This window comes from Hylobates moloch, unplaced genomic scaffold, assembly GCF_009828535.3.
Source record: "Hylobates moloch isolate HMO894 unplaced genomic scaffold, HMol_V3 SCAFFOLD_16, whole genome shotgun sequence".
Lineage (NCBI taxonomy): Eukaryota > Metazoa > Chordata > Mammalia > Primates > Hylobatidae > Hylobates > Hylobates moloch.
In genome coordinates this window covers 24,881,925-24,905,675 of record NW_026652291.1, presented here as the reverse complement: position 1 = coordinate 24,905,675, position 23,751 = coordinate 24,881,925, and the positions used below count along the sequence as shown (strand labels likewise).

Genomic DNA, 23,751 nt, shown 5'->3' with positions numbered 1-23,751 from the left:
ATTCATCCACAGTTACTGGCAATCTCCAAACAATAAATTTGCCTAATTAAGATTTTCACCTTGGGTGGTTAAGTTATTCTGAGAAGTATAAAGTCTAAAAAGGAGGGATTCTACATATTTTTAGTAAACTGTGTACTATGATGAATATCCTTGAACATTTTTTGCATGATTCATGAGGATTTTCTCAGACTTATGAATATTACTATCAGGTACTGGCCTTAAACTAATTTTCCCATGTGTTGCATATTCTTAAATCTAATTTAAAAATGGGTACAAGACTTCATTACTTACAGTTCATGTATGAAAATCTTGGACTAGACAGGAAGCGACTGTGATCCTGCCAAGATGATGAGTCATCTAACCCATGAGTGTGGGAACCTTCCAGAAAGGTTCTGTCACCCTAAGGAAAAAAAGGCACAGCATTTCAATGATTACACAAGGTAAGGACCAAGACTCATTTAAATGTACTGAAGCTGAAATTAAATCTTAATATACAAGCTATGTTGTATGTGCACAATTTAATATAATTATAATCACTGTAAAAATAAAATATGTGCATGTTAAGCATAATTTGGAAAAAAGAAATCACCCATTGCTATAGTAACATAACATATTTCTTTCCAGTCTTTTTCCCCCATGAATAGAATTTATAAAACTTTGTGTTTAACTTAAACTTATGCTGTAAACATTTTTGAAGTCATTATTTATCCTAACCTTTAGCTTATGAGTTGCTGTTATACTATCTAGTGGATATACTATGTTTTATTCAGCCGTATTTTATCGGCATTTAGGTGGTTTCCAATGTTTTACTCATATACACAACACTGTGAGAAATATCTTTAAACATATAACCTTTTCCATATTTAGGACGATTCCTTATGACAAATTCTTATGAAAAAATACTGGGTCAATAAAAATAATTGGATGTTTTAAAATACATTTAGCTAGACTGCTTTCTAGATTATATTCATCGTCTCACGCATTTAATAAGTATTTAGTAAATGAAAATGAACCCAGAAAAGGTCCTTCTCCTTATGTATTATATGAATGTGTCCTTCTCCACATATTTCAGCTATAACTTTAAATAATTTAACTAATAAAATAGATTTAAAATACATGTTTAATATACTTTCCTTTGATAAACAGTAAAACTGCACTTTCTTACCATGAATGCTTCCTACTTATTTACCATACTTGTATTTTTTTTCCTTCTTTCACTCATTCATTCATTCACAATAATTTATTGGGCACCTACTATGTGCTAGGCTAAGAGAAAGCAAGACATTGGGGTCTACAGTCAGAAAGCCTTCAGGCTTGCAGAAGAGAAAGGCATTAAACAAATAAATGATATAATAAAAACTATAAGTGTTATAAAAACAGATAATAGCAGGCAGAACCAAGTTTAGATTTAGGATTCAGATAAGACCCCTCTGGGAGGTGATAATTAAGGCAATATTTGAATGTTGAATATGAATCCACGAAATCAGCCAGGTGAAAATGTATTGGTGGGGCATGAGAAAGCGGAAGGTGAGGAGAAGGATCAGGGAGGGCAGTCAGGGAATGATGTTCCAGACTTAACTAAGTGTGGAGGTGAGAAAGAGTTTGGTGTGTCTGAAGAACTGGAGGAAGACCCCACAGCTTAGGTACACTGAGCCTGGGGGAAGCGATTACAGTAAGGTCCAGGGCCATGCTCAGGATTTGAAACTTTTTTTTTTTTTTTTAAGTACAATCAGAAGGCAATCAGGAGTTTAAAGGAGAAAGATGACAAGCTTTTATTTATTTATTTTTTTCAAAGATTACTTGGGCCTCTGTTTGGAGAATGAATTGAAGCAGCACAGGATTGAAGGATGAATATCAGTTAAGACCATAACTGAGGATAACAGCAGGATTCTAGGGAGATGAAGGAATCAAGAAATGTTGGCAAAAATTCCGTATCTGTGGGTTAGGTGGCCCAGAAAGATTCCTCAAAATATGGTCCCAACATGGAGTAAGGCCTCGTGTAACATGACCATCTGATGAATTAGCCGTCCTTCTCTATACCAAGTACCAACTTTATATTTTATTTCTGTGTCACATACAATGTACGTAAGTGCAAAAGAAAGGGCAAACGTTTTAAAAATATTTTCAAAAGGTCCATATATTTTGAGCCAAAGGCACGAACATAATCCTCAGGTGGTTCAAGATCATTAGCCTTCATGTTCCAAAGGGAGATGATATATATATGCCCCAATCTCGTGTTGAAGTGTACTCCCCAGTGTTGGAGATGGGGCCTGCTGGGAGGTGGTTGGGTCATGGGGGCGGATCCCTCATGGCTTGGTGCCGTCCTTGCAATAGTGAGTACCGGGGAGATCTGGTTGTTTAAGTGTGTGGCACCTCCCCTCACCTCTTGCTGCTGCTTTTGCCATGTGAAGTTCCTGTGCCTGCTTCACCTTCTGCCATGAGTAAAAGTTCCCTGAGGCCTCCCCAAAGCCAAGCATCTGCCGGTACCATGCCTGTACAGCCTGCAGAACCGTGAGCCAATTTCTTTGTAAATTACCCAGGCTCAGGTATTTCTTTACAGCAACACAAGATCAGACTAATACAGGAGATTAGCTAGATTTAAGACGAAGACCCTGAAGTTTTTAACCAAGCGATTTTCAATTTTCATTAATGATGGGCATTTCATAAGAAACTTGAAGTCATTCACTGCAGGATCTCTGGAAAGGAAAGGATATACATTATGCCCCAAATGTATTCCAACAACTACTTTAGAATGAGCTGACACTGGGCAACTAGAGGCAGGTAAACTACCTACTGCAGTTCAGATGTGACATACTACAGATGTGGCTGAAATTGGAAGACGTATAAATGGAGAAGAGGGTTATGATCTCAACCAATGCTAGAAATCTCCACTGAATCATGGTTTTGATATAAATCATGGTTTTGAAAGAGAAAAGCATTAATAAATGGTTTCCCACTAAAAGATGCTTTGATGATTAGAGGTCAATAAGGGAAAGCAAACACACATTTTACTCACTGATGTCACAATCGAGAAAGACAGTGAGAGGACAGGAGTAGAGACACAGGTTTGAGTATCTTGTTGAAACAGATGGTATAACGATGGCCTCAAAATGTGCCTACCAGAGGAAGGATGAATTAAACAAAGATATTTAAATACTATTCATTCTTCCTAAAAGGCATGGTTTTAAATTTCTAAAACAAAGTCAACTGGCATCGAAGCATTAGTTATATATTTTCTATTTAAAGAAAAATAATAATTTTTTTTTCATTTTTTTTTGTTTTTTTTTGAAATGGAGTCTTGCTCTGTTGCCCAGGCTGGAGTGCAGTGGCACAATCTTGGCTCACTGCAACCTCTGCCTCCCAGGTTCAAGTGATCCTCCTGCCTCAGCGCCCACTAGTAGCTGGGATTACAGGCATGCACCACCACGCCTGACTAATTTTTGTATTTTTAGTAGAGACAGGGTTTCGCCCTGTTGACCAGGCTGGTCTCGAACTCCTGACCTCAGGTGATCTACCTGCCTTGGCCCCCCAAAGTTCTGGGATTACAGGCGTGAGCCACCGTGCCTGGCCTAATTTAAATTTTTAATGATAAAGCCAGCTACCTGGCATATGACAGTCAAAATATGGCACTGACATATTTCATTCTAGCAAATTTAAAAAATACGGGAAAATTTCAAGAGAAAAATTATTCAACAAATATTTTAAAATAAAAACTTATTAGCATAATTTAAGGATACATTTTCCCAGGTCTTACTTATAAATATCTGTTTATATGGAGATCACCTTTGTTGACAATATTGTTTCCTATTTTTTCATGGGAATTTTCTCTATCATGATCATCATTATCATTATTAGGGTTATATAGTATTTTATTTTACTCATCTCCTATTGTTCAAAATTTAAAATTGATTCCAGTATTCTCTGTTATAAATAAGCATTTGATTAACATCTTGGTACAAAAACTTCTGTCCATATTTTTATGTATTTAACATAAATTCTTAGAATTGAAATTACTGAATGATACATTTTAAGGCTTTTAAAAATATCCATTTCATTTCAGTTGAAAAATTTATTGGGAGAGTTATTCATAACATTTACTAAACATACGTTGTTAAAAAATATTTAAAACCTTTTTATGGGTACAGAATAGGTGTATATATTTATGGAGTACATGAGGTATTTTGATACAGGCATACAGAGTGCAATAATCCTGTATTAGTCTGATTTCACACTGTAATAAAGAACTACTGGAGACTGGGTAGTTTGTGAAGAAAAAAGGTTTAATTGACTCACAGTTCCTGGTGGCTGGGGAGGTCTCAGAAAACTTACAATCATGGCGGAAGGAGAAGGGGAAGTAAGGACCTCCTTCACATGGCACCAGGAAAGAGCAAGCATGGGAAACTGCCACTTTGAAAACCATCAGATCTTGTGAGAACTCCCTCACTATCACAAGAACAGCATGGGGAAAACCACCCCCATGATCCAATGACCTCCCATTTGGTCCCTGTATACCTAGAAGTGGGATACCTAGCTGGATCATATAGTAGTTCTATTTTTAGTGTTTTGAAACTCCTCCATACTGTTCTCCACAGTGGCTGTACTAATTTACATTCCAACCAACACTGTATGGGGGTTCCCCTTTCTCCACATCCTTGCTAGCATTTGTTATTGCCTGTCTTTTGGGTTAAAAGCCACTTTAACTGAGGTGAGATGATATCTCAGAGTTGTGATTTACATTTCTCAATGATCTTGAGCCCATTTCCTACACCTGTTTGCCATTTGTATATCTTATTTTGAGAAATGACTATCCAGATCTTTTGCCTGTTTTTAAATCAAATTATTAGATTTTTTTCCCTATGGAGTTGAGTTCCTTATGTATTACAGTTATTAATCCCTTATTAGATGGATAGTTTGCAAAATTTTCTCCCATTCTGTGGGTTGTCTTTTCATGTGGCTGATTGTTTAATGTGCAGAATCTTTTTAACTTTATGTGATCCCAGCTCTCCAGCTTTGGTTGCCTCTACTTCTGGGGTGTTCCTCAAAGCCTTTGCACAATCCAATATCCTGGAGAGTTTCTTTTTTCTTATAGTAGTTTCATAATTTGAAGTCATCTATGTCTTTAATCCATTTTGATTTGAATTTTGTATATGATAAGAGGTATACATTCTAGTTTCATCTTTCTGCATATGAATATCCAGTTTTTACAGTAATATTTATCAAAGAGACTGTCTTTTCCCCAATGTATGTTCTTGGAAACTGTCAAAAATAAGTTCACTGTGAATGTACAGATTTTTTTTCTGGGCTCTCTATTCTGTTCCATTGGTCTATGTGTCTGTTTTTATGCCAGCAACATGCTGTTTTGGTTACTATAGCTCTGTAGTATAATTTGAAGTCAGGTAATGTGATTCCTCCAGCTTGGTTCTTTTTGCTCAGGATGGCTTTGGCTATTCTGGGTCTTGTGGTTCTATATAAATTTTTGGATAGTTTTTTCTATTTCCATGAAGAATGCCATTGATCTTTTCATAGGGATTGCACTGAATTTGTAGATTGCTTTGGGTAGTATGGACATTTTAACAATATTCTTACAATCCATGACCATAAAATATCTTTCCATTTTTTTGTGTGTGTCCTCTTCAATTTCTTTTATCAGTGTTTTATAGTTTTCATTGTAGAGATCTCTCACTTCTTTCGTTATGTCTATTCCTAGGTATCTTATTTCTGGGTATTATAAATAGGATTACTTTTCTGATTTCTTTTTCACATTGTCCACTGTTGGCATATAAAAATGCTACTAATTTTTGTATGTAGATTTTGTATCCTTCAAATTTACTGAATTGGTTTATCAGTTCTAATAGCTTCTCAGTACAGTCTAGGTTTTTCCAAGTAGAAGACCATATCATCGGCAAACAAGAATAATTGACTTCTTCCTTTCCAATTTGGATGCCCCTTATTTCTTTCTCTTCTCTGATTGCTCTAACTAGGACTTCCAAGGCTATGTTTAATAGCTAGGGAAAGTGGGCATACTTGTCTGGTTACAGATCTTAGAGGAAGGGTTTTCAGTTGTTCCTCATTCAGTATGATACTAGCTGTGGGCCTGTCATATATGACTTTTATGGTGTTGAGATATGTTCCTTTTAAAATCCCTCTAAAACCTGAGTTTTTTGAGGGTTCTTTTTTTATCATGAAGGATGTTTAATTTTATCAAATGCTTTTTCAGTATCAATTGAAATGATCATATGGATTTTGTCCTTCATTCTATTGGTATGATGTATGACACTGGTGGATTTGTGTATGTTAAACCATCTTTGCATCCCTGGGCTATTATGAATAATCTTTTTAATAGATTATTGAATTTGGTTTGCTGGTATTTTGTTGAAGATTTTTTTCATCAATGTTCATCAGAGATATTGGCCTGTGGGTTTTTTTTTTCTTTTTTCTTTTTTTTAAATGTGTCTTCTTCTGGTTTTGGTATCAGGGTAATACTGGCCTCATAGAATGAGTTCGGAAGTATTCCCTCCTCCTCTATTCTTTGAAATAGGTTGAGTAAGATTGGTATTAGTTCTTTAAGTGTTTGATAGAATTCAGCAGTGAAGCCATCAGGTCCCAGGCTCTTCTTTGCTGGGAGCCTTTTTATTATGGCTTCAATCTCATTACGTGTTATTGGCCTATGCAGGTTTTGGATTTTTTTCATGGTTCAATCTCAGTAGCTTGTATGTGTCTAGAATTTATCCATTTTATCTAAGCTTTCCTATTTATTGGCATATAATTACTCATTGAAGTCTCTGATGATCTTCTCTGCAGTATCAGGTGTAATGCTTCCATTTTCCTCTCAGATTTTATTTATTTGGGTCTTTTCTCTGTTTTTTTTCTTATTCTGGCTAAAGGTTTGTCAATTTTATCTTTTCAAAAAAACAACTTTTTGTTTAGTTAATATTTTGTATTTTTTTCATTTCACTTTCATGTATATCTACTATGATCTTCATTATTTCTTTTCTTCTACTAATTTTGAGTTTAGTTTTCTCTTGCTTTGTGGTTCTTTAAGATGCATCACTCAGTTTTTTATCTGAAGTTCTTCTGCTTTTTTGATGTAGGCATTTATTGCTATAAACTTTCCTCTTTGTACTGCTTTCGCTGTACCCCATAGGTATTGATATGTTATGCTTCCATTTTCATTTGTTTCAAGTAATTTTTAAATTTCTCTTAGTTTCTTTATTGACCCACTGGTCATTCAAGAGCATACTGTTTAATTTCCAAGTGTTTGTATAGTTTCCATATTGATTTCTAGTTTTATTCCCTTGTGGTCAGAGAAGATACTTGGTTTTTCAATTTTTTTGAATTTCTAAAGAACTGTTTTGTGCCCAAACATATGGTCTATCCTTGTCAATGATCCCTGTGCTGAGGAGAAGGATGTCTTCTGCAACCACTGGTTGAAATGTTCTGTACATATCTATTAGGTTCATCTGGTCTATGCTACAGATTAAGTCTTATGCTTCTTTGTTGATTTTCTGTCTGGATAATCTGTCCAATGCTGAAAGTGGGGTGTTGAAGTCTTCAGCTATTATTGTATTGGTATCTATCTCTCTCTTTAGCTCCAATAATATTGGCTTTACGTATCTGGGTACTCCAGTGTTGGGTGCATATATTTTTACAATTGTTATATCCTCTTGCTGAATGCACCCCTTTATCATCATATGATAACCTTGTCTCTTTTTATAGATTTTTGTTTTGAGATCTATTTTTTCTGATCTAAGTATAGCTACTCCTGTTTTGGGTTTCTGTTTGCATGAAGTATCTTTTTCCATCCCTTTATTTTTAGTCTATGTATGTCTTTATTAGGTGAAGTGTGTTTCTTATAGGCAACAGACCATTGGGTCTTGTTCCCTTTTTCAATCCATTCAGTCATTCTGTGTCTTCTGATTGAAGAATTTAGTCTATTTACATTCACTGTTATTATTGATAGGCAAGAACTTAGTCCTGTCATTTTATTATTCATTTTATGTTTGTTTCCTGGTCTTCTTCTTTCTTTCTGTCTTCCTTTTTGTAAAACTCTGGTAGTATGTTTTAATTTCTTGTTTTTTATTTCTTGTGTATCTGTTTTAGGTTTTTTGATTTAAGGTTATCATGAGGTTTGCAAATAACATGTTAAACTAATGATAACATTTCAAGAACAAACTAACAAACAAGCAAAGAGAAAACTAATAAAAAACACTTTAACTTCACCCCTCCCACTTTTAAATTTTTGTTGTCTTTATTTTTATCTTATGCCATTTATGTCCTGAAAAGTTGCATTTATTATTATTTTTGATTGGCTTATCTTTTAGTCTTTCTACTGAAGGTATGAGTACTTTATATACTGTAATTATAGTGTTATAATATTCAGATTTTTCTGTGTACTTACAATTACCAGTGAGTTTTGTACCTTCAAATGATATAGTATTGCTTGTTAATATCCTTTTATGTCAGATTGAAGGACTCCCATTAGCATTTGTTATAGGACAGGTCTAGTGTTGATGAATACCCTCAGCTTTTGTTTGTCTGGGAAAGTCTTCATTTTCCCTTCACATTTGAAGGATATTTTTCCTGGATATACTATTCTAGCATAAAAGTTGTATTCCTTCAGCAATTTAAATATGTCATGCCTGTCTCTCCTGGCCTGTAAGATTTCCACTGAAAAGTCTGCTGACAGATGTATATGAGCTCTTTGGATGTTATTTGTTTATTTAATCTTGTTGCTTTTAATTTTTTTTCCTAATACTTGACCTTTGGGAGTTATATGTTTTGTGGTAGTCTTATTTTGGTTAAATTTACTTGGTGTTCTATAACCTTCTTGTACTTAAATATTTATATCTTTCTGTAGTTTTGGAGAATTCTCTGTCATTATTTCTTTGAAAGAATTTCTACTCCAATCTCTCTCTCTCTAGCTCCTCTTTAAGGCCAAAAACTCTCGTATCTGTCCTTTTGAGGTGAAGGCTAAGCTCTATTTTTTAATCTTGCCCAAATTCCTGTCTAAGGGGTCTGGAGAGTTGTGCCCTACAAACTATAAATTCTCATCAGATGGGTTTTATTTAATTCTATAAATCGTGACTTACTTTCCAATCTGACTCTGGCACAACATTACAATACAAGGAAGAAAATCAAAATATTTTACCCCAAAACATGTTTTTCTGCCATATCTTGAAATGGCCTTGCAAAGCCATCCTTTGTGTGGGAAAATCTGCATCTGTAAAGAATCTCTATGAACATAGCTAGATCTTTTTCTTCCAAGCCCTCCCAATCCTGAAGAGATTAACTAAAAGCCTAGCACCTTTCAACAATCTAAATAGGAAATATTTGTCATCTATTGTCTCTAAGGGCAGCCACTATAAGACTTCAAAAAGACCTTGGTCTCCACAATCTTTTATCTTTACCTGAATATTTCCTTTCTATTGATCCCAGGTCTTTAGATAAACTCAACCAATTGTCAACCAGAAAATGTTTAAATTTACCTATAGCCTGGAAGCCCCTGCTTTGAGTTGTCCCACCTTTCTGAACCAAACCAATGTATTTGATTGATGTCTCATGCCTCCCTAAAATATATAAACCAAGGTGTACCCCAACCACCTTGGGCACATGTTCACAGGACCCTCCTAAGGGCTGTGTCATGGGCCACGGTCACTCATATTTGGCTCAGAATAAATCTCTTCAAATATTTTACAAAGTTTGACTCTTTTCATCAACAGAGGCTATTTTCTAGATCTTATAGGTGTGCTTCATTATTTTTTTTTGTCTCCTCTGACTGTATATTTTCAAATAGCCTGTCTTTAAGCTCACTAACTGTATCTTCTGCTTAAGCAATTCTGCTTTTGAGTGACTCTGATGCATTCTTCAGTATGTCAATTAAATTTTTTAGCTCCAGAATTTCTGCTTGATTTTTTAATATTATTTCAATCTCTTTGATAAGTTTACCTAATAGGATTCTAAATTCCTTCTCTGTGTTATCTTGAATTTTGTGGTGCTATTTAAACAGCTATTTTGAATTCTCTGAAAGGTCACATATTTCTGTCACTCCAGGATTGGTCCCTGGTGTGTTATTTAGTTTGTTTGGTGAAGGCATGTTTTCATGGATGGTTCTGATGTTGGGGGATATTTGTTGATGTCTGAGCCCTGAAGAGTCAGGTATTTATTGTAGTCTTGGCAGTCTGGGCTTGTTTGGATCCGTCCTTTCTGGGAAGGGTTTCCAAGTACTCAAAGGGAATTGAGTGTTGTGATCTAAGTCTTTGGTCCCTGCAGCCGGGTCTACATTAAAGGGCACCTGAAGCCCAGTACCATTGTGACTCTTGCAGACTCATAGAGGTATTGCCTGGTGGTCTTGAATAAGATCCATGAGAATTCCCTGGGTTACCAGGTGGAGTCTCTTGTTCTCTTTCCCTAATTTTTGCCAAATGAATGAAATCTCTCTCTCCATGATAAGCTGCCTGGAGATGGGGGAGGGGTGACAGAAACATCCCTGTGATCATCACCACTAGGACTCTGCTGGGTCCATGGTGACTAACGCCTGGCTGCTGGTCACGTTCACTCAGGGCTTGTAGCTTCTTCAGTTAGCAGGTGGTGAATCCAGCCATACTTGTGGCCTTTCCTTCAGAGTGGTGAGCTCTGCCCCAGCCCAGGGCAGATCAGAAATGCCATCCAGGAGCCAGGGCCTAGAGTTGGAAACTTTAGGAATCTACTTGGTGCTCTATTCTACTGAGGCTGAGCTGACACACAAGCCACAAGACAGTCCTTCCTACTTTTCACTCTCCTTTCCTCATGCAGAAAGAGTCTCTCTCTGTGACCACCATAGCTCCAGGCCCATGATGAGTACTGCCTAACTACTACCGATGTTCACTCAACCGTCAACCAGATAATGTTGAGGGCTCTTCATTCAGCTTGTGGTGAATGCTGCCAGGCCTGGGCCTCTCCCTTCAGGGCAACAGGCTCCTCCCTGGTCTAGGACTGGTCCAGAAATGTTGTCCAGAAGCCAAGATCTGGAATCAGGGTCCCCACTGTGCCTGAGCTGTTGCCTAAGCTGCAAGACAAAGTCCCCTTTACTCTTCTCTTTCCTTTCCTCAAGCAGGAAAAGTCTTTCCCTGTGACAACGACAGCTGAGAATGTGCTGGGTCACACCTGAAGCTAGCACAGGCCTGGGTCTTACCTAAGGCCCGTGGCGATTACTGCCTGGGTACCACTTACGTTTTTTCTTTTTGAGATGGAGTTTCACTTTTGTTGCCCAAGCTGGAGTGCAATGGTGCGATCGCGGCTCACTGCAACCCCTACCTCCCGGGTTCAAGAAATTCTCCTGCCTCAGCCTCCTGAGTAGCTGGGATTACAGGTGCATACCACTACACCTGGTTAAATTTTTTGTATTTTTAGTAGAAACAGGGTTTCATCATGTTAGCCAGGCTAGTCTTGAATTCCTGACCTCAGGTGATCTGCATACCTCAGCTTCCCAATGTGCTGGGATTATAGGTGTGCAGGACCTACGGGCTCTTTAGTCAGCAAGTGATAAATCTTGTCATGACTGGGTCCTTCCTTCAACAAAGCAGGTTCCCTTCTGACCCAGGATCTGTCTAGAAATGTTATCTGGGAGCTAGGTCATGGAATGAGGGCTTCAGGACTCTGCCTGGTGCCCTATTCTACTATGGCTAAGCTGGTATCCAAGTTGCAAAACAAAGTCCTCTTTACTCTCCTTTCCCCAACTAAATCTGAAGGAAGGAGTGTCTCCTGGAGCTGCGAGCGGTATTGCCTCAGTTGGGGGAAAGGTGATGCTAGCACTCCCTTGACAGCCCTGGCTGTTGTCTTACTAGGTCACTCCAATGTCTCCAAGCCCAGCACAGTACCAGGCTTGTTCTTGTGGGCTAAACTGCCTTTCAAGTTTATTGAGGATCCCAGAGTGCTTTAGTCCATGGTGATAGGTCTAGCTAGAACCCAGATTCCAACTATCAGGATGGATGATTCCATTCTGGCTAGTGCTTGTCTAAATGCTCCCTCCATGGGCATGACTAAATTCTGCCTGGTGTTGCTTTCCACTGTGATAGGGTAGTACTCAGTTCCCATGCAAAGTTCCACAATCACTGTTCTCTCTCTCCCCAAAACACACCGATTCTCTCTTCCACCACATGGCTGCTGCCAGAGGATGGGGGAGGAGTGGGGAAATGTAGGCAATTCAAGATAGTCTTTCCTACCCTCTTCAGTGCCTTTTTCTTTGATATGTTGTTAGAACCAGGTACTGTGATTGCTCACCTTAATTTTGATTCATATAGGAGTGCTTTTTTGTCTTGATAGTTAGTTGTTCAATTTGGTTTTCCTGAGAGAGAGATAGGGAGACAATTGCTGGAAGGTTCTATTTGACCATCTTGCTCTGCCTCCTCCCCCTATTCTTTTAATATCATTAGGAGCTGTAGTAATGTTCTTCTTTCATTCCTAATATTGGCCATTTGTATCTTCTCTTTTTTTTCCTAATCAGTCTGGCAAGAGGTTTTTAATACTTATTGATTTTTTCAAAAAACCTGCTTTTAGGTAATTTTTTTTTTTTAATTTCATTGATCTTAAATTTACTATATCCTTGCTTTTACTTACTTTGGGTTTAATTTGCTCTTGGTCTTCTAGTTTTCTATAATGGAAGCATAGACTATTGATTTGAAACATTTTTTCTTTTGTAATGTACACATTTCATGTTACAGATCTCCCTCTGAGCACTTTTTTGATGATCTCACAAATTTGGAAAAATTGTGTATTAATTTTTATATAGGTAAAATATTTTCTAATTTTTCTTTTGTTTTATTTCTTGACATATCCATGGATTATTTGAAGTATCATGTTTAACTTCTAAATATTTGGGACATTTTTAGGTATCTTTCTGTTATTAATTTCTAATTTCATTCTGTTGTGGATAGACAACATATATTGTATAATTTCAATCATTTTAACTTTATTGAAATTCGTTTTATTGTTACCGGGGGTCCTTGTTCTTAGAGCTCCCAAGATGGCAGCAAGCCTCTTGTTCTCTGACCTGGGGTTCTTGGCCTCACGGATTCCAAGGAATGGAATCTTGGGCCATGCAGTGAGTGTTATAGCTCTACTAGAAGCCATGGTTCATGGAAAAGAACTGTGGAACCCAGCAACTAGTGTTCGGCTTGATTAGGATGAACCTGGGCACTTAGCCGTGCAGGAACAATGGCAAGCCTTTAGCCTGACTGGGAGTGGCAATGGGCTCCTTGCTCGATCAGGAGCACAGTGGACACCCTGCCAGATCCAGAGGGGTGGAAGTCAGTGGCAGGTCTGCGACGGCAGCAAACAGCAGTGGTGGACGGCGAGCGAAAGCTCAGCTAGAGCCGTAACAAACACGGACCAGAAGGGCGTGCAGTTGCAAGATTTAATAGAGTGAAAACAGAACTCCCATACAACGGGAGGGGACCCAAAGAGGGTTGCCATTGCCGGCTAGAATGCCTGGGTTTGTATCCTGATCATTTTCCCTCCCCCGTGCTTTCAGGCGATAGATGATTGGCTATTTCTTTACCTCCTATTTTAGCCTAATTAGCATTTTAGTGAGCTCTCTTTACTAACTGATTGGTCCGGTGTGAGCTAAGCTGCAAGCCCGGTATTTAAAGGTGGATGCGGTCACCTTCCCAGCTAGGCTTAGGGATTCTTAGTTGCCCCAGGAAATCCAGCTAGTCCTGTCTCTCATTATGACTCAGAATACAGTCTACCTTGGGAAATATTCAATGTGTACATGAAAAATATGTGTAATTAGCTGTTGTGGGGGAAGTATTCTATAAATGTCAATTAAATTTACTTGGTTAATAGTATTGTTCAAGTCTTCTGTATCTTTACTCACTTTCTGCCTACTGTTTTATGAATTGCTGAAAAAGGAATGTTGAAATCTCCAACTATAATTATGGATTTTTCTATTTTTCCTTACAATTCTATCAGTTTTTTCTTCATATATTTTGACACTGTTAATAGGTGAACACACATTTATGACTGTTATTCCTTCCCTTTACAATTGTTGACTTATTCATGATTCAACCACTCACATTTATTTCTTTCACTTTTGGAAAATGAGGAGGTTTAACTCTGTTGTATCTTAAGTTCTAATATAAGTCTTCAAAATATTGTCAGAATTTCTTATATTACCTTGAAACAAAACTAGCCAAGTTAACCCTAAAAGACTACCCTAAAATAAAAATATTTCAAAATGCTTTGAACAATCAACATAACAGAATATGAAAAAATACTGTCATCTCCTCTAATTCTATACTGATAATTAATTTGTGGAACTTCTATAAAAGTAAATTTTATAACGTGACCATAAAATGAATGTTTGCAATTCCTAGCTATCTTTGCACCAAAAGCTTAAGTATTAAAAAGGAAATATTTGTTAAAAAAGGAACATTCTTTGCAATTCTAATAATCCCAGCTTTTGCTTCTTACCAATTCTTATATACTTAGCACAAGGACCTATTTTCATTGCTGTCCTAAGTCTCAACAAACTAGTTAGCCAGAATTCTCTGCAAAAGTTCCACTGGGTGAAGGGACTTGCATTTTCTAATATTTTTCCTGGGCTGCTTCCACTTCTCTTTCATAACCCACATTGTAATTGGTTTTTAAAAAGCTGTTCCAACCTGACTAAATGTCTTTGCTAAACTGATCTCTAATGATGAATATTTAATGATACCCACCAAGTATTTTTCTCTCTGGAATATTATAAGTTCAAAGTGTATGAGACAAATGATACATTTAATTTTTTAAAATTTTAATTTGTCCAGCCCTTCCCCTGGAGAGAAGGAACAAACACGTATGTATTTCAGATTCCCTGGCAAAAATATTTTCCTGAATTTGTCTCTAGCCTAATAATGCACTATCCCTCCATTTCTGCCCTACTCTGAATTCCCAATTCTCTATCAGTGCTCAAGAAAATTTAATCTCTTCCTCAGTAAACTACTTTATTCCTATCTGAAAGTTTAATCTGGGCAGATGTTTTACTTAAAGTCTGCCCTCCATGTCTCCATCTGTGTGGCTGCTATTTTACATTTTAACCTCTAAGAGGGTGAGGCTATGATTGTCTCCATCTACCCATCTTTCCATCTACTCATTTTTCCATCTACCCATCCAAATACTCCACAATTTAGCACTGTGCCATCTACACTAAAGAACTCAATAAATGGTCATATGATGATCATTTCTTGACCAAAGTGCAGAAATTAAAGTTTGCTGTGGTGGAAGCTGGGAAACAGGAGATGACTGTTCTCACATTCTCAGTTTCTTGATGTAAAAAAATTATGGGGCTGCACCAGATCATCTCTAAGTCCTCTCAGCACTAACATTTTATGATTCTAATCTATCCAGACAGAAACAGTGAACAACTGGTACTTCTAACTATGCAAACTATGCAAATTTATCATTGGGAATCCAAGTTGATATAACAATATTAAAAACTCAAAGCAGGCCAGATGCAGTGGCTTACACCTGTAATCCCAGCACTTTGAGAGGTGGAAGCTCGCGGATCGCCTGAGGTCAGGGGTTGGAGACCAGCCTGGCCAATATGGTGAAACCCCATCTCCACTAAAAATACAAAAATTAGCCAGGCGTGGTGGCGCATGCCTGTGATCCCTACTTGGGAGGCTGAGGCAGGAGACTTGCTTGAGCCCAGGAGGCAGAGGTTGTAGTGAGCTGAGACCGTGCCACCGCACTCCAGCCTGGGTGACAGAGCGAGATTCTATCTAAAAAAACAAACAAAAAACAAAAACAAAAAAACCCAACACTCATTTACCCTATTAACAGATTTATGAAAATACTATTCTAGATAAATCCATTTGAATCTCTTTGACTAGTTTTCATAATAGGACTAATAGCTAATTGATATTTTATTGTATAAAATTATATATTCCTAGTGTGTCAATAATGAAAAGATTTTACTCAATTTTTTTTCTTTTTACTTACTTCAGACTTGGCTTCACATGACTTTAATCCATTTTCAGAAACCAAATCCACTCATAGTAGATAAAAATTTGCCATAAACAAGCATACTCAAAAAAATCTGCCATTGACATAAGAAATAAAGGCAGGGATGCAAAGATGTTTTTAATGATGGTTCATAGGAATCAGTGCTTAGTCTCTTAAAGTGACTTTATTTATTTATTTATTTTTTGATATGGAGTCTCACTCTGTCACCTAGGCTGGAGTGCAGTGGCACAATCTCGGCTCACTGCAAGCTCTGCCTCCCAGGTTCACCCCATTCTCCTGCCTCAGCCTCCTGAGTAGCTAGGACTACAGGTGCCCACCACCATGCCCAGCTAATTTTTTTTGTTGTTGTTGTAATTTTCGTACAAAGGGTTTCACCATGTTAGCCAGGATGGTCTCGATCTCCTGACGTCATGATCCGCCCACCTCAGCCTCCCAAAGTGCTGGGATTACAGGCGTGAGCCACCACACCCGGCCTTAAAGTGACTATTTTAAAGGAAACAATCATTGTTTGGATGAATATATTATCATGTTTGTTAAAAACTAATAAATTTAATTGGTATTTCTTTTGCTTTTAGTACCTAGAATTTTGAATTAGAGATTATTAAAAATGGCTTCTATAGCTAAATTTCTTCACAATCTTTCTTTTCTTAATATTCTTGTTGAGTAAATTATTTGGAAGGTTAAAGCACGTGGCTTGCTGAGGGAATTGGGTTTGATAAAGTACGGCACTAATAGGTTAAAATATTAATATGCTCATCTAAGTACCCAGGTTGATTTCTGAATAAGCACTTTAGATCCATTAAAATTTTCAGATTTTATAACAAAGAAAAAAATACTAATTCAACTGGCAATGTTTTGTTTAATTCTTGAAGAGCAGGATGAAATTGACTAGTTAAATATGGCTAGCAGGTTAGTCTTGATCACTTCAAGAGAATAAACATATCTTCATATTTCAGCATGATTTGATTGCCTGTAAGGTTTTAAATGTGTCATGTAAGCATTACTGGAAAAATAGCAATTAAATTTTTGTTAGAATTTTAGAAAGGCTGAAATTAGAAAATGATTTTTAAAAAGCTTTTAAAATCACCAGTCTAACATGTATTTTACACTCACTGTGTGTTCTGGAGTCAAGGCAGTGCTTGCCTTCAAAAGCCCATACAATCTAGTAGAAGAGCATTTCCCAAACAGCAATGTTCACCTATAGTTTTACTACTGTTTTCTCTTACATTTACTTAAAAGTTAACCTTGCACTCTAAATCTCTGTATAGGGGAGGCTTAAAAGATGGAGAGAAGCACAGAGCTGTACTTGCATATTAGTTTACATATGACTTCTTATCAAAGCATGGAATAGTTATAAATGAGATAATTGGAGGATTGTAGAGTTAAAGCTCTCTCAAATCCTCCCATGGTTGCCACTACTATTCCTAAGCAATATCTGTAAAAATCAACGTAATAATCCATTAGTGACATATATTTATAGTCATTAAATAAAAATGTTTACGCATCACCTACAATCTTGAATTGTACCAGGAATTATACATAGCATGCTTTAGAAGCTACTGTTGTAGAAGATTTAAGATATGTACAGAAATAGCTGACTTGAGAAAGTGCTAACAGCCATTAATTGCTGTGAGCAAGGTATAAACAAATCACAAAGATTCAATGAGAGAGAAATGAGTTCAAGGAACAAAACATGTACTTATATCACACACGTGCTTACATTGAACAAATATGACAGGGCTTTGGCAAACTCTGCTTCTGTAGACTCTGCTGAAAGCCATTATTAATGCTTCCTCACCTACCTCATCGTATCCCGTAAAACATCTGCTTGTTTTAAAAGAAACTGTATACCAACTCTTCAACTACAAGTTAAAAATCATGACTTTTCTTTCAAGGGGAAGAAGGATGGGGAATAAACATGCCTTCTGCAATTTTACTAAAAAATTCCAATGTTAATTAAAACCATATATTTAGTATGGGTAAAGGTAATAAATGGGGATGTCTTGGACAAAACCATGCTCCTCTGTGAATTCAAATTAGCAATGCTGTGTTACTGGCTGACTTTTGAACATTCTGTTCTATTTGAAACAGCTGAGACAGGAAGGAAGCCTGTATGTCCTACAGAAACCCAATTAGGCTTGATGAAAGAAAGGCCATGAAACGCTTCTCTTGTCTACCAAGACAGAGAAAATGTTGTGTTAGATTCAGCTTTGAAATGAATTCTAAATATAAGCTTTTAGATCAGGCATTGTCCAGTTAGCTTGGTCAACTTAAGACAATATTACATTATGCTCTCACAATTGTGGACGTTGGTCCTGCTCAAAATCTCGACAGGCTTCTAGAAAGCTGATCCTTTTTGTCCTGGTGATTGCCACAGGAATAAACAGAGGAGATGGCTCTAGCCTTGGATTGACCGAAAGAGAACCTGACTTGCCCACTTCCTGCTAACCCTTCCCTACACCAGCAGTGTGGTCATGTTGGATGTTTCAGTGCCTTCTTACAACAGCAACGACATAAGAGAAGCCAGCTGCCAACATGGTCTGCTATTCCAACAGTTATTTGTCTGTCAACAGTAATATAGTCAGAATCTACAACTGACATTCTAATAGTGATCCTCTCCCAAACTGAGATGTGGATAAATGTTTTCTTGTGCCTTGTCCTTACAAACCTCTTTTCAAAAGACTCTTGAGCATCTTTCTTTCCTCTGAACCCCCAATGCAGTTTATTGGGGCCACTTTTTTGGGGCCACCTTTATAGCATTTAGCCCTTTTCATTTTTGTACCACAGTAATTTGTATGAAGGATTTAAATTCCTAAGGGTTGGTAATGTTTTTTCTTATGATGCCATTCTCTTGAGCTCCTAGCACAGTGCCTTGGTTTGCATTAGAAATCCAATAAATGTTTGATTAATGCTGTGTTTAGAAAAACAACAACAAAAACATGAATATCCTCCAACTACAACAAAAAAGGCAGATATTTTTGTTTCATTTTGTTCACTGACGTGAGTCTCATGCACCTAGAAAGTTCCTGGCACACAGCTGACACTCAATAAATATTTGTTGAATGAATAAGTATTATGACTTTCCAAAGAGCTTGGAGAGTATCTATTTGATTGGCAAATACAGAAAAGGAAACGTGTCATATAATGTGTAAAGAAAGAAGTAGATTAGCAATTTCTTCTTCCTCTAGACCAGAGGTTGGAAAACTTTTTCTATAGAGGGCCAGACGGTAAATACTTTAGTCTTTGTGGGCCATATGGTTTCTGTAGCAACTATTCAACTCCACTGTTCAGTGCAAAAGCAGCCAAAGACAATATGTGAATAAATGAGTGTGGTTGTATTCCAATAAAACTTTATTTACAAAAACAGTTGGCAGGCAAGATTGGACCCATAAGCAGTTTGCCAACCTCTGCTCTAGAGCACCAGTATCTGTTAGAAGTAAGGTAACTAGGTAACTATTCTCCTTTAATACCATGCTTTCTGCATCTTTATACTTTTGTTCCCCAACCCCACACCCACAGGTACTGTGTTTTGCAACATGGTAGCTGTACAGTATGTTTGTTGCATTAAACTGAGTCTTACACTGATTTCCTGGAGCTGTAGTTTTCAGTAGAACCAGTGAACTCAAGTCCCTGTAATTTGCCTTTTCTTTGAATTCTGTCTTAGCAAAGGTGGGGAAAGTTAATAGCTACTGAAATAATGTCTTATGAAACTGATGGAGTAAGGGGCACATTCTCTCTTGAGTTCCTATTTCTCTTATCTGAAGCATTTTCTTCAGGATGTCAATGATGTATCAGAGCTGGCTCTTCTGATTATCCATGAAGACAAGAAATGACTAACACAACTTTCTCACTACTCATTTAAGCTCACTCTTCTTTTAAAGCTGCCTCCTCTCTCAGTCTTTTGTAAAAAACTTATTTTCATGAAAGGAATATGAGAAAACGACCATTGGTATCTACAATTGGCAAAAATGTGTTCCTATATTTTCCTCTCCAATGACTACCAAAAACGTTATATTCCTGTGAGTTTTATGTTAAATTACTATATTATTTCAGGCCAGGAATCTGTGACATATGGTGATAGTCAATAAATGCATTGCTAAAATGTATCTATTTTAAAATATTTAAGTAGTATTAATGTGGAACAACACCATCATAAAATGTGTTCTGCAGCTCTATCCTATACTTGCACTATCTACTTGCAAAATTTTCAAATTTATTTTTCATTTTGCTAAGTGCTGGCCCCTCTTATGAACTAGGCCTGATTCCCTCTTCAGCTGCAAATGTAATTTTAAACAGAACTCCAATGAGATTACTTGCTGAACATGTTAAACATTCATAGCTTTGCCATATGCTGTTAAGGAAATTGCATTGATTTATAGCAATTTGGGTGCCACTAGATAGCACTGATTCACCTGATACCAACTCTAAGTGTATTGGGAAATAATGTTTTAAATGTTTCATTTGCATCTAGACCTCTGTTGAACTAAGAGGCATGTACTATGTTTACGTATTTTTGGAAAACACTGATTTTTACATATTGAAAATATATTCCTGCATTTGGTGACTTCTAGAAAAAATTAGGTATATAAGGTCTAAATTTATACTGTAATGGCACAGTGGTCAATGACGTAAATTACTAAAGCCAGGCAGACCTAGGTTTTAATCCCGATTCAACCATTTAATTATTACTCTACAGCCTTGCTTTCTTCAATGGCATAAGAAGAAAAATAATCATGCCTATCTGAGAGGATTTCTGTGAATATTAAATATGATAATGTATATAAGGCATGCAACACCTACAAAAAGAAATGTCTTGTGGTTTGTTCTAAAATATGCTCAATAATCATTAGCTCTCGTAGCCTAAACTTTGTATTTCTGTATAGGTTAGTGGCACTCCTTTAAACGGTGCAGAAATGCTTGAGTTTGTAGGACCTGACTGGGAATGTTGGAAGATGATTTAGGGAACTTAAAAATTGCCATACGAGACAAGGTCACTACTTTAGTGAATATACAGATCTATTAAAAACAAAGGTAAAACGGAAAAAAGTCACAGGATGCTTTCTTCACAGTAAGGGTATCAATAACCTGTCCTAATTGTGTTAATTTTTATTTGGAAGGGAGGAAGTATAATGCTCATTTTAAGCATGCTAAGAAGGAGTTATGGAAATGAACACTGTCTTTATATCCACTGAGCATTCTATCCAATTACATTCAGAGGAGGAAAGACGCTTCTTAGAAATAATTATATTTTGCTGTAATAAGTGAATATATACAGTGTAATGAATATTCATACATATTCAAGTTTGTAAGAATATAAAAAAGCCAGAAAACCTTCAGCTTTTTTTAAATTGACTTGGAGTGCACATTTGAATATAGATGGACTCTCTCTGGGTCAGCATTCTCAACAGGGGGCATCTTTGTCCTCCAGGGACATTTGACAATGTCAGGAGACATTTTTCGATGTTACAACTTGAGATGGGAGATGTTACTGGCATCTAGTGCGTACATTTTAGGGATGCAACTAAATATACTGCAGTGCATAAGACTACCTCTACCACAATGAATTAACTGGCCCCAAATACCAAGAATGCCTTGGCATTCTGAGAAACTCTGCTCTAAACTGAGAGCTGCCCAAGGTCAAATGGATTTAAAATCACCCAGATCCCAGATGGATACTGGGTAGGCTCTAGAGAATGTATGCTTTTTGTTAATATGGTTAAGTCTTCCCAGTGTCCTGTGCTGGCTCCATGGTAATAAACCAAAAGCTGAAGTATTCATATGGAGTTCATACCCCCTCTAGAAGAAAATGACTAGAATTCCAAAATACAATATATTATCTGACCTACTGCAGACTTCAGTGTGGAGAGCTGCTAGACTTATACATAGAAGAAGGTGACCAGCACACTAAGATTTTGACCAACCAAGTGACCAGGGGTTTCTTGGCTCTTAAGCAGCACCAGTTCCCATGAACAAGTAACATATTAGGCAGTGATGGCATAGACTTAAGGCTTACTTCCCAGACAAAATGTGATAGGCACAAACCCTGGATTTTTATTCTCTATTTCCACAGAATTGGAAGTCTATTTAATATATCAAGGAAAATATTTTCTTTCACAAGTGCCCTTACACAAACACTGCAGAGGCTGCTTAAGAGGTTGTAGCTTTAAACATGGATACTACTTAAAAACTAAAAAAGTATATAAAGAACATTACTTTGAAACTTTTGGTTCTGTACTTGGTGTCATCTTGGTGATGCTGAAGAGAATTTCTGCGAACCCTGTATTTAGAATATCTTCCATCAGTTCTGTCAGATGAACTGCAGGAATCCTGGAAAAAAAAAAGCGAAGGGTCTGAACTGGTAGGTGAAAGAAAATCAGTGCTTGAAATTAGAGTAAGAAAGAGTCTATATGTAGATAAAAATGAAAATAATTACAAAAATTTAGAGATACATAGGAGAATCACAGGCCACCATAGAGAAAGAATAAGGCTACACGCAGTGGCTCAAACCTGTAATCTCAGCACTTTAGGAGGCCAAGGTGGGAGGATAGCTCTAGTCCAGGAGTTCGAGACCAGCCTGGGCAACATGGTGAAACCTCACCTCTACAAAAAAATACAAACACTAGTCAGATGTGGTGGTGCATGGCTGTAGTCCCAGCTACTCAGGAGGCTGAGGTGGGAGAATGAGGATCGCCTGAGCCCAGGAGGCAGAGGTTGCAGTGAGATTGTACTACTGCACTCCAGCGTGGGTGAAAGAACAAGGCTCTGTCTTAAAAAAAAAAAAAAAAAAAAGAAGAAAATTATCACTGTGGATAAAACCATAAAAATACAATGCATCCTACAGTGGTTACCTGAATTCTCTTAACAACTAGTCCCTACGCCCATCTACAGTGACTGACACCCTTTAGAACAAGGTTCAGGTAGCAATGTACTGTCCAAAGATGTCATTAATGACACATGCCACATTTGGATGCTGTGTACTATCACATGGATTGGTACTTAGCATCAACATATTCTTGTTTTAAAAAATTGCTACCTGTAAAACTAGAGCCCTTTTACTTCACTTATCCATAAACAACATCCCACCTTTTAACTATTATGTCACATAGATTTTTAAACTGAAGGATAGTTCCTTTGCCTTTAAAAACATAAAAAGATTCAGGTAATAAAAAAAATTAAGAAAACAAAAATTTCCAGGGCCTGCCTTTTTTCTTTTTTTTTCTCTTCATTTCTTGGGGGAAGAAGGAACACAGCAAACAGTCACTAGACAATTATTCAGACATTTCTATTATTATTTAGGGAGAAATTAGAAAAACAATGAGGACAACTGATTTTGGTATGTAAAAAAAAACACATAGGGATTTAGTGTCCCTCAAAGTCCCAAGAAACCTTAAACTTACTGAATGTTCAAGCTAGAAGGGGTATTATAATTCCAAAGTTCTCATGCTTAGTACAAAAACAAAACAAAACAAAAACCTCTAAAAAACTAGAGCCCAGGGAAGTTAAGAATGATTTGCCCAGGGCTGGACAATTTGTGGCAGATTGGACTTGGAACCCAATGCTATTCCCTTTCCACCTAATCAAAAATGTAATGTTTAAATATGGAATTGTAGAGCTGAAACAATTCTTTTTGTTTTTTTTTGTTTTTTGAGACGGAGTCTCACTCTGTCACCCAGGCTGGAGTGCAATGGCGCGATCTCAGTGCACTGCAACCTCCGCCGCCCTGGTTCAAGCAATTCTCCTGCCCCAGCCTCCTGAGTATCTGGGATTACA

General features: G+C 37.1%; 1 protein-coding gene across 8 annotated transcripts in view; it reads right to left on the bottom strand.

The window, feature by feature from the left end:
- Positions 1-23,751, bottom strand: part of CEP128 (centrosomal protein 128) — a 447,534-nt gene that overhangs the window by 8,195 nt on the left and 415,588 nt on the right. For all 8 annotated transcript variants that reach the window (XM_058429721.1, XM_058429723.1, XM_058429719.1 and 5 more), the window contains 2 exons: positions 22,195-22,308; positions 292-400 (listed from right to left, as the gene is read on the bottom strand). In XM_058429721.1, coding sequence (XP_058285704.1) covers positions 292-400; positions 22,195-22,308 — 223 coding nt within the window. The remainder of the gene's footprint in view (positions 1-291; positions 401-22,194; positions 22,309-23,751) is intronic.